Here is a 9,825-nt window from a genome sequence, read left to right as displayed (position 1 = left end):
GTAGAACAGTAAAAAGTACAATACCTACCTCAGAAATATGGTAAAGAGGAAGTACAAGGAAGTAAAATGAAGACACTAACAAGTAAAAAGTAAGAGTAGTAAGTAAAAATCCTACTTAAGTATAGTGCTAGAGTAAATGTACTTAATTACTTTCCACTGAAAATACTTGTCAACAACTAGAATAAAGCAGATAATAAGTTATGGCATAACGTCTCAGATTATATAAGAGCACTTCCTCATAAATTAATCTTTCTCTTTCAGATGATGACACACCACCACAAGTGCTGTGGTTGAGCCTTCCTGTCATTTACACAACTCCACACTGCTCTCTGCTGGTTTCCCACAGGAACACAAAACACACAGTGAAGTCAAAGATTAATTCCTTCATTTTTGTCTTTTTGCTTAATCCTCGACTGGGGTAATTTTAGAGGATTAGCATGACGTAAACACAAATCACATCAGAATAATAGAGTGTTTACATTCAGATTTATCTCCTGTCTTTCCTCGGCTGTGTGTATTACTGCAGACAGGGTGTTTTCTGCACTGACAGTACAGCACTCCCTTGCCTTGTGCGCACACACACACACACACACACACACACACACACACACACACACACACACACACACACACATTCACTCACTCAGCAGAGGTCTGAGGAGCTCTTGTTGACACTGAACAGTTACTCATTATCAGTGTGAGGAAGAGAACAGAAGGAGACAACAGACACTTTCTCTGGATCACTGATAGAGAGAGAAGGAAAAACAAAAGCGGAGAAGGAGGAGGCACTGTGAGTGTTTCAACAACAATGTTTTCTTTTTCCATTTCCTTCTCTTTTTTTGTGCTTCCTCAGTCTTTTCAACCACATACGCACATGTGTGTACATGTGTGGATCGTGTACACGTGTTGATGTGCGTATGTGTGAGACCCTTCTCTGTCAAAAGGACACGGCCTTACAACAGTGCCGTTAGTCACCAGCCTCTTCCCTGCTCAGCACCGCATCCCTGACTCATTTCACCCACTTACGCAACGATATCTCTTTTGTTGCATAAAGAATCATCGAAAATCGCAATCCTTTCCAGTTATACAAACAAATCACCCTCTGTTCCCTCTGATGACTAAGAATCTTGCATGTGGCATTTAGGTGTACCATCTTTGCATACTGCACTAATAGGATCATCAGTTAAGATATGCAAATTGAACTCATAAAACATCCTGTTTCTAAACTATGAAGAGCCGTCACACATGAGCGCACAAGCATTCAAAAAAAAAAACATCCAATCTAGCTGTAGTTTATTTGCATCATACCAGCTAAAAGATAATGCACACTCTACCAAAGCAGCTCCCAGCCTGGAAGTTGGTTGCAGGACGATGAGCATTCCTCTATTATTGACTCTTTTTGTTTGGGCCTCTAAAAAAGTTCAAATAAAACATACGTTATCACTGTGTAGTTGACCTGGTCATGACCCAAAGGCAAATGCAGCCAGGGAGAGATGATGTCACGTAGACAGTGCTTAATTTTTAATCTGTGATGTGAAAGCAGCAGGACAACGCTGTCTTGCTGATGCTTTGTCATTTAGGTTCCAGCACTGTGTCCGTCTGGCTCTGAAAGCTCAGGGCTCTGCTGCACAGTGACCAAACTCTGAGTCACACTTGGCTGAATGAATTAAACTGACGTGACTCAACCCAGTATCATTTGGGAAGGGTCACAGATTTTGAAAGTGGTTCCCAGTTGCAGCTGTCCGGAGAGCCATCTGTCAATTCTTGGTAAACCTGTCCATAGATGACTCAGCAGTTTTAGTAGTAAGAGTGGTAACCCACATGTTATTAAACCAGTTCTGCAACTACATTTTTCAGTAGCTTGGAGGTAATTCATATTTGCATAGTGATTTAAGTAGTGAAATTACTCTTTTGACATTTTTCTGTAGCTAACTACTGTTAACATTCCTACTAAAGCAATATTTTTTATAATTATTTTCCAATTCCTTCTCTACTGTAATTAACCCCCATTTAGTGTTAACAAATATTTGGAGAAGTTGTTGCATGCTGTTTTAGAAGTTACCCAACAAACATAAAAGTAATCCTGCCTAACCCCACCTGGACTCTAGCATCTGTAAGGCAGGTGTCTTACTCATGGACATTGTATGTAAAACCAAAGATGACTTCAGTCTAATTTAATTTAATTTTATTTTATTTTATTTTTTTTGATTCAATTTTGTTTTGTTTTATTTCATTTTATTCAATTTTGTTTTATTGTATTTTATTTTATTTGTTTTATTTCTATTATTTTTTGTTCATCACAGCATTTTTTGCAATAACAAAGTATTTACAAAGTAGTTTGAACTACCTTTTCTAAGCAGCTCTAGTTAACCAAACTAGACTGTAGTTTAACCTCTTTCAGTGTGAAGTTATTGTATTTAATTCATCCTTTATTCACCCAGGTGGGTCCCATGGAGATACAAAATCTCCTCCTCCAGGGGAGTCCTGGTCAAGACAGTGGCACAATCAACATTCATTGAAATAACGTTACACAGTGAAACACATACAAGACATAAAAGTAACGCAAGGGAAAGTAGTGAAAGAAAAGGGATATAAAGGCCATACCAATTACATCCATACACATTCCACCTAAGTCAAGCACTGAAAAGGAACAACATGTTTCCACCAGGGCAGTTTTTAAAACACATTTAAAGGTGTTCAAGGCAGGGAGTGCTTGTAAGGTAACAACATTTTGAAGTCCATTTCACACCCAGGGTGCATAAGAAGAGAAAACAGCTTTACTGAGCTCTGAGCGCACCCTGGGGACATTTAAAAGAATACGATTTGAAGAATGAGTGCAATAGCTGCTAGAATGAAAGGACAAAAGGCTGGAGATATAAGTGGGTAGTTTACCTAACAGTGCCTCGGCAATAAATAACAACGTGCATTTTTCTCCTCTTACACAGACAAGGCCATCCGAAAGATTAATATGAAATGCAATGGTGAGTGCCAGAGCCTGCATTTGTGACAAAACATAATGCAGCATTATACGCAGAATCCAGTTATTTAAGTAAGGATGAAGATGCACGAATGTAAATCACATCACCATCTAATACAGACAGAAATGAACATGCACAGTTCTCTTCCTGGCCTCCAAAGAAAAACTTTTTTTTAAATGAAAAAGAAGCCCAGTTTTGGCCTCAGTCAACTTTTCATCTGTCCATTATGCCCAGACATTTGTAGGAAGTGACTCTTTCAATACATGTACCATCTTCTGTCAGAATAGTGGGATCAGCTGTCTTAGAGCGTGTGTGTGAAAGTCATATGTCTGGTCTTGGTTAATTGGTGGCTTGTGAAGCAGTGCTTTCATTCGCTTCCACAACAACTTTCCCTTCAGTGTCAAATAATTTGAATGTGTAACAGGTGAATCATCACCTTAGCACTAACAGACCTTTTTCCTTCCATTTTGACATGTCATAGTAGAAAAAGCACAGGTGTATTCAATAACATTAAAGATAGCTGCATTCCACTTTGGGGAGGCCCTGGTACTGTCCATGCTGGCTCACTGGAACAGCACACTGGGATGATTACTGGAGCTGGGCTATCGTTAATGTTATCAGTTTCACCTGTGCTTTTCCCACTGTGACTAATCAAAATGTCTACTGTGGGAAAGGTCAATTGTGGGTGGTTGTGTGTGGTGTGTGTGAGCCAATGGCTATGATTGAGTGGGCTGATTGAAGGCAGGTGTGTCTGAGTTTGCCTGCACGGAAGTGTGTTGTCAGAGAGGACTGCAACAGATGATGATGATACTTTGTCAGATCAAGTGTAAAGGTTTTCTTGCATCACAGCTGCTCCATTTGCAACATACAGACAAACATTTTAGTAGAGGATATACTTTTTTAACCCACGAGGGGAAATTCAATTTTTTCACTCTGTTGTCATATACACACAAGCACGAAACACACACACATGCACAAACAGGATCCATACATGCATTATATGGAGAGATGTCAGAGTGAGGGGGCTGCCTATGAATCAATCCAGTTATCAGTTCACGGTCTCTATTTGGTCCGGATGGGGACTTAAACCAGCAACCCTCGGGGGCGACCCAAGTTACTGCCGCCCCAGCAGACAAGACAAGAAACAAGGATGCATACTTTTAACTTGATATTACAATTAACAAAGAAAACGTATTCAAGACCCTTTAATACATGTTTGATCTGGGATTAGAATATATTCTTTGTTGGACCTTTGACCTCGGACAAGTGGAGTGACAGTGACCCCTAGGATTGTTTCACCCTCCCTTCCTGTTGATAGTGACCTTGACTGTCTCCCCTCTTTTTTAACTAGTGGAGTATTCAGAGTATCACAAGTCTGTTGTCTCTTGCTGAGTCAGGCAGGTCAGTTGAAAACCTGCAGGTCTACTGCAAAGTCCTGCAGCAGGTGTTACATATCAGTCATCGGGGGTTCCTCTTATGTTCACTGGCCGTCCTCAGATATACTGTACATTATCACAGGTTTAAAAGGTTTTTGTCAAAGTCGTGTCACCGCTGTTTGACAATGCACTTCGAACTCTGCACTGCAATAACACAACTCTGACATAATAAAATTCAGACATGATGTGCAGTGTGATGAGTTCCAAGGTTCAAATCCTCTGCCGGGTGATATTCATACAGTATGGAAATGAGCTGCCTGCAGGGGAGGAAACAAGTGACAGCATGCTTCAGAAATGGTATCTGTCTCTATCTGTTGGTGTGTGGGTGTGTGTTTGTGTGTTTGTGTGTGTGCTGGTGAGATAAGAGCCAGTGCAGTTATAAAAATAAATAAATAAAAAGAGCTGGAGCAATCAGAGAGCGAGGGGATAGACTTGATCTGATAAATATTTTAGATGGTATCTCAGTGAACTAAGGCTGGGAGTGCGCTCTTCAAACACACACACACACACACATACACACACACGCACACTGCTACCTTATTATTAATAAAGTGCAACATACTGTGGGTCAATATTTCATCACCAACAGCCCTGTTACTTACAGTAAATACACAATTTTCAAGCTGATACACAGTGAAGTGATTTTACTAGCAAATTAAAGCCTAACAAAAAGAATTCTGTATAAGACAGGGCAATGTTTCTCTTACCTGAGAGCAGGATCCCTCCATGAAACACCGGCACTGCTGTGCAGCAGAAATAAAAGGAAGTAGACGAGGAGGAGGAGGAGGGTGATGCGTGACTTCTGTTCTTACAATTGATGTATTTATATAGAGGTATGTACAGTATATATGGGCTGAGAAAGTGTGAGTTATGTAAGAATGTGTGAGCATACAGTACAGACAATATCTATTTATTACACTGAAATCCTGTTGTTGTTTTTTTGTAGTTTAAGTGCACGACATCACTCATGAACAGCTGATTCATTTCATCCCCCTAGGAATGAGTCAGCATGTGTCTGTGTGTGTGTCTGTGTGTGTTCACCAGTCAGTTTTGGAAGTCGAATTTCCCTTTCATTCAAATATAATGAAAATATTTTATTAGCATACGTTTTACATTACATAACAGTGAATCATAAAATGCACTGTTCTATTGAACAGGCCCTGTGGAGCAACAGCTGTACAGTCTGGCTGTTATTTCACTTGCAACCAGCAGGTGTCAGCATAATCCCTCTCTTTTGACACTGTAGCAACCTATCTCACCTGGACAAGAAAGGGAGCTATGGAATTTCTGTATATTGACTATAGTCCAGCATTTAACACCATCACAAAGCTCAAAGAGCTCGGATTAACACCTTACTGTGCATGTGGATCCTTGACCTTCTGCAGCAAAGGAACTACACCCCCCTTTAATATAAACAGGTCCTCGGAGGAAAGGCTACATAGCTTCAAGTACTTTGGTGTCCAAATCACAAAGGGCCTGGCGCTGGGTGCTGACTCGGCAAAGTGGAGACTGTTTCACCTTAGACGCCTGGGGGAATAACAGGTAACCCCTCAAACATGGAGGAACTGACCGATTGATGGATTGATTCTAGGCATGACATCGATATTAGATGAAGTCTGGTCAGTGTAGCATGAAGCAGGGTCAGCAATATGTTTTTATCTGATCAAAGAAGAAGGATACCTGATAGCAAAGTAATAAAAACAGGTTTTGTCTCATTTCTCAACTCAACTGCAGGACATTAATATTTAATAGATCTTCTTCACCCTTTGTCTCTTTCTCTCTCATCCACTTCCTCTCCCCATCACCTATAACCTCCACCACCACCCTTACCTCAGCTCCCACTCCCCCCTCTCCATCCTCCTCTCTGTCAGATCCCACAGCAGACAGGAACTATAAAACAGTGAGCAGAATTTCACTCAGCCAGTGAACAGTTGGAGCCAACACACCCACTGAGTGTCCTCTACGTGATCACCGCACAAACCTCGGATTTATTGGGAGGTTGCAGCGCCTTTCATGTTTTACCACCACTTGGTGCAATGCCACGAGGCTTATTTTCAGGACAGGGTAAAAGTCTGCCTTCCATTCGAGGAGATATCAGAAGGTCGTGTGAACAGTTGCAGCAAGGTCATGCTTGCTATTCAACTGATTAAACAATAATATACAATGCTTAATGAAATCTTTGTTCCAGCCCCACTGAGATAAAGACAACAGTGTGTTTTGTTGTTGTTTTGATAACATGGATTTGAATGTCTTCTTTTCATCTGCTTCTGACCCCAGACTCTCTGCAACGCCACTAATCCAATAATAATCCCAACTACTGTAAGAAGATAACCTCTGTGTCAGATTATGCTGCAGAGTCAGTGAAAACACAGAAAACAGGGAAGTTGTTTTATTGGTTCAGCCCGGCATCACAACTGAACGAAGCAGCCTGTGTCGAGGACATGAATAATTCAATAATCCAGTTTATCCAAAATTATTCAATGCATATCAATTCTGAGTGCAGGAGTCTGAAGTGGACAAAATTGCTTATAAAACATCCTGCAGGCTACGTGTAATGTGAGACCGCTGCTCTGAAATGCTAACTAGCGGGACCAGCCCGCTGTGCAAGTGACATATCTGCAATGACAGTAACACTGAGCCTAATAACACCCATTACTGCCCTGCTGCTTAGCAAAGAAGGACTGAACTCTCAGGGTATGTGTGCGTGTGTGTGTGTGGGTGTGTGTGTGTGTGACATCATCTGAAGTAGTGACACTCTTGGGTACGGTAAGTCAGCCTCCCTCTTCCCACACACAATCAGCTCTGTAAACACATGCATATGTTCATGAACGCACACACACACACACACACACGCACACACAGTTTCACACGCACACTTGAGAGTTGTTTTCAGACAGCGTTAAGGTTCTTTTATTCTCCGGCTGTCCATTAAAAAGTAAAAAAGCATCTGTTCTTTTTAAATAACAATCATCTTCTTCAACATTTAAATTGATTTGTGAGATTTTTTTTCTTTCATGTCCTGCAAATAATGTTAGCTGTCTTCCATGTGTTGCTTAAGCTTTCTCAGGCCGTAACTGTCTCCACATGCCCAGAGGAGGGACATGGGGAATAAATAAAGCTTTTGTCAAAGGCCGGCTGGCCCTCGTCCCAGATTCTCCTCTTCCTCCTTTCCTCAGTGTCCCCTCATCAGGCAGCAGAGTAGATTAACATCCTAACTCAGCTTTCATCCACTCGGACACCAGTGTGTGTGTAAATGAACGTACAGTATGTCAGTTCAAGTGTTTTTTTCAAGTGTGCGTACACACGACAGTCACTGTGTGTACACGGCATGGTACCACGAGTCTTTCTCTGTGAGTCTCAGGTCTCCGTATCAGAGTTCGTCCCTTGAGGCTCGAGCTGCAGGAGGCGGTGAGTCTCCAGTGACGCTGTTCTGTGCCACCGGGCGGATACTGTCCTGCTGGGCCGTCTTGCGGGCGTGCTGCCGGTCCCAGTCTGTGGCCACGGCCTCGTCATCCCAGATGGTAGAGGTCTCTGTGTCGCTGATGTAGCCTGGCTCTCCGGTGTAGTGGGTGGGATAAATGAGCAGCGGCTCCACAGAGAAGGCCTTCAGGTCGCGCGGCTCGAAGTGGGACATGTAGTCAGTGCTGAGAAAGATGAGGGACAGATGGGGAGAAGAGATGTTAAGGATACTGGAGGCAATTTGATTGTGATTAAGGTGTTGAGTATTAATTATTATCATTATCAATTAACCTTTGATTATTTAATTTCATCCATAAAATGTTAGAAATATGGCTAACAAATATGGTTAACGATTCCCCACAGCCTAGAGTGATGTCTTGTGCTTTCAAAATGGTCTTAAAATCAAGTGTCAGGTCTTAAAGCAACTGTACACCTGCATTAATATGACTAGATGTTACGTGTCCGCTCGTGTCAGTTATCAAAATACTTTTCAGTTAATTTTCTGTCAACGGACTCATCAACGAATCAACCAGTTGTTTCTACATTAATAATGACGAGAGATTATTCGAGAAGAAATCAACAGGAAGCTTCACACTCTTCAGCACCTGTACATTAAAAAATGTTGGCTTTTAGAAATGTGATGTGATTGATATGATTACCGACTCATCCTCTGTGACTTATCTATACCAAAGTTCAGAGGAAGGAAGGACTCACTGACTCATCATATCCTGTTAACTTATAGTTCTGCTGTCCGTGCACTCAGTGTACCGGAATTTAATTTTACCACGGACAGCATATTTACAGGATATAAAAAGGGGAACAGGACACTCATAATAGGGATGTTTTTATCACTCTGCACAAAATCACATGCTTTACAAAAAAAGTGGCGGAGGAATTGAGTCTTTATATGCTGTTATAGGTCAGATATGAAGGTGAATGGTAACTAGTGTCTATAGCTATCAGATAAATGTTGTAGAATAAAAAGCCCATTATTTCCCTAGTCTGAAATGTGGTAGAATTAGAGCTGAAACCAACAGTCGTTTAATTGTTCAACGGAAAGTTCATCAACAACTATTCTGCCATTTATTTATTTCAATTTCTTAACCCAAAGTGTCAATCATTATCCAGGTAAAGCTTCTGAAGTTGGAGCTCATGCTTTTCTTTGTCATATATGATAGTAAACTGGAGATCTTTGGGTTTTGGACTTTGTAAATGTCACATTCGGTCCTGGAAATTATAATATCCACTCTTTTCTGATGTACCAAAACAAATGAGCATACAGGCATTCAAGTAGAGTACAAGCACCTCAAAATCTGCATTTAAAGCTACAGTCTCTCTTTCTTTCTCTTTGGTGGCACCCATGGCAATAAGCAATAATTGCAAGTGACCAAGAAAACCAAAAAAACGGAGGTTACGCCGCTTCACATACATGTAAGTTGAGGAGTGAGTCTGTTATGTTATCTCTGCCTTTATTCTCTGGTGGATCAACCACTCCTGGGAGATGGAAACCCTGTCACTAACTGTGGGCCGCTTGTGATTTTTCCTGGGAAAGTCGCATCTGACACCCAGTTCGTAATAACACAAATTCAAGGCAGGCCCCCAGGAGGTGTGCCAGGTTTTGAAGCCAATTCTCATAGTGGCCAAGTGGTGGAATTACATTTGTCACATGATGCCATGTGACCCAAAAAGGCTCTTTCCCCACAGACTTACATGGCGTAAATCTCAACCCCGGTGAAATGACAAATTTCACTATAAGAATTTGATCCATTAAGTTCAATAAGTCTAGAAGAGCCACACTATTTAATAACTTTTTTGCCCATCAAGTAAGTGGAGTGCTAAAGGCTTGAAACAGGACCATAGGACCATAGGCTCAGTCACCATTGTGTTCCCTCATTCAGCGATAAATAGTTACTTAACAGATAGCTATATAAAGGAAAATCTTTGAGATGATT

General features: G+C 41.3%; 1 protein-coding gene across 1 annotated transcript in view; it reads right to left on the bottom strand.

Moving 5' to 3' along the window:
• Positions 1-6,788: 6,788 nt before the first annotated feature.
• colgalt2b (collagen beta(1-O)galactosyltransferase 2b) overlaps positions 6,789-9,825 on the bottom strand; it is a 31,842-nt gene continuing 28,805 nt past the window's right edge. The window contains exon 12 of the mRNA XM_050055259.1: positions 6,789-8,058. Coding sequence (XP_049911216.1) covers positions 7,785-8,058 — 274 coding nt within the window. The 3' untranslated portion in view covers positions 6,789-7,784. The remainder of the gene's footprint in view (positions 8,059-9,825) is intronic.

The sequence above is a fragment of the Epinephelus moara genome, chromosome 10 (genome assembly GCF_006386435.1).
Source record: "Epinephelus moara isolate mb chromosome 10, YSFRI_EMoa_1.0, whole genome shotgun sequence".
In the NCBI taxonomy this organism is placed as follows: domain Eukaryota; kingdom Metazoa; phylum Chordata; class Actinopteri; order Perciformes; family Serranidae; genus Epinephelus; species Epinephelus moara.
The sequence above is the reverse complement of the archived record's forward strand: the minus strand, read 5'-3'. Positions and strand labels throughout refer to the sequence as shown.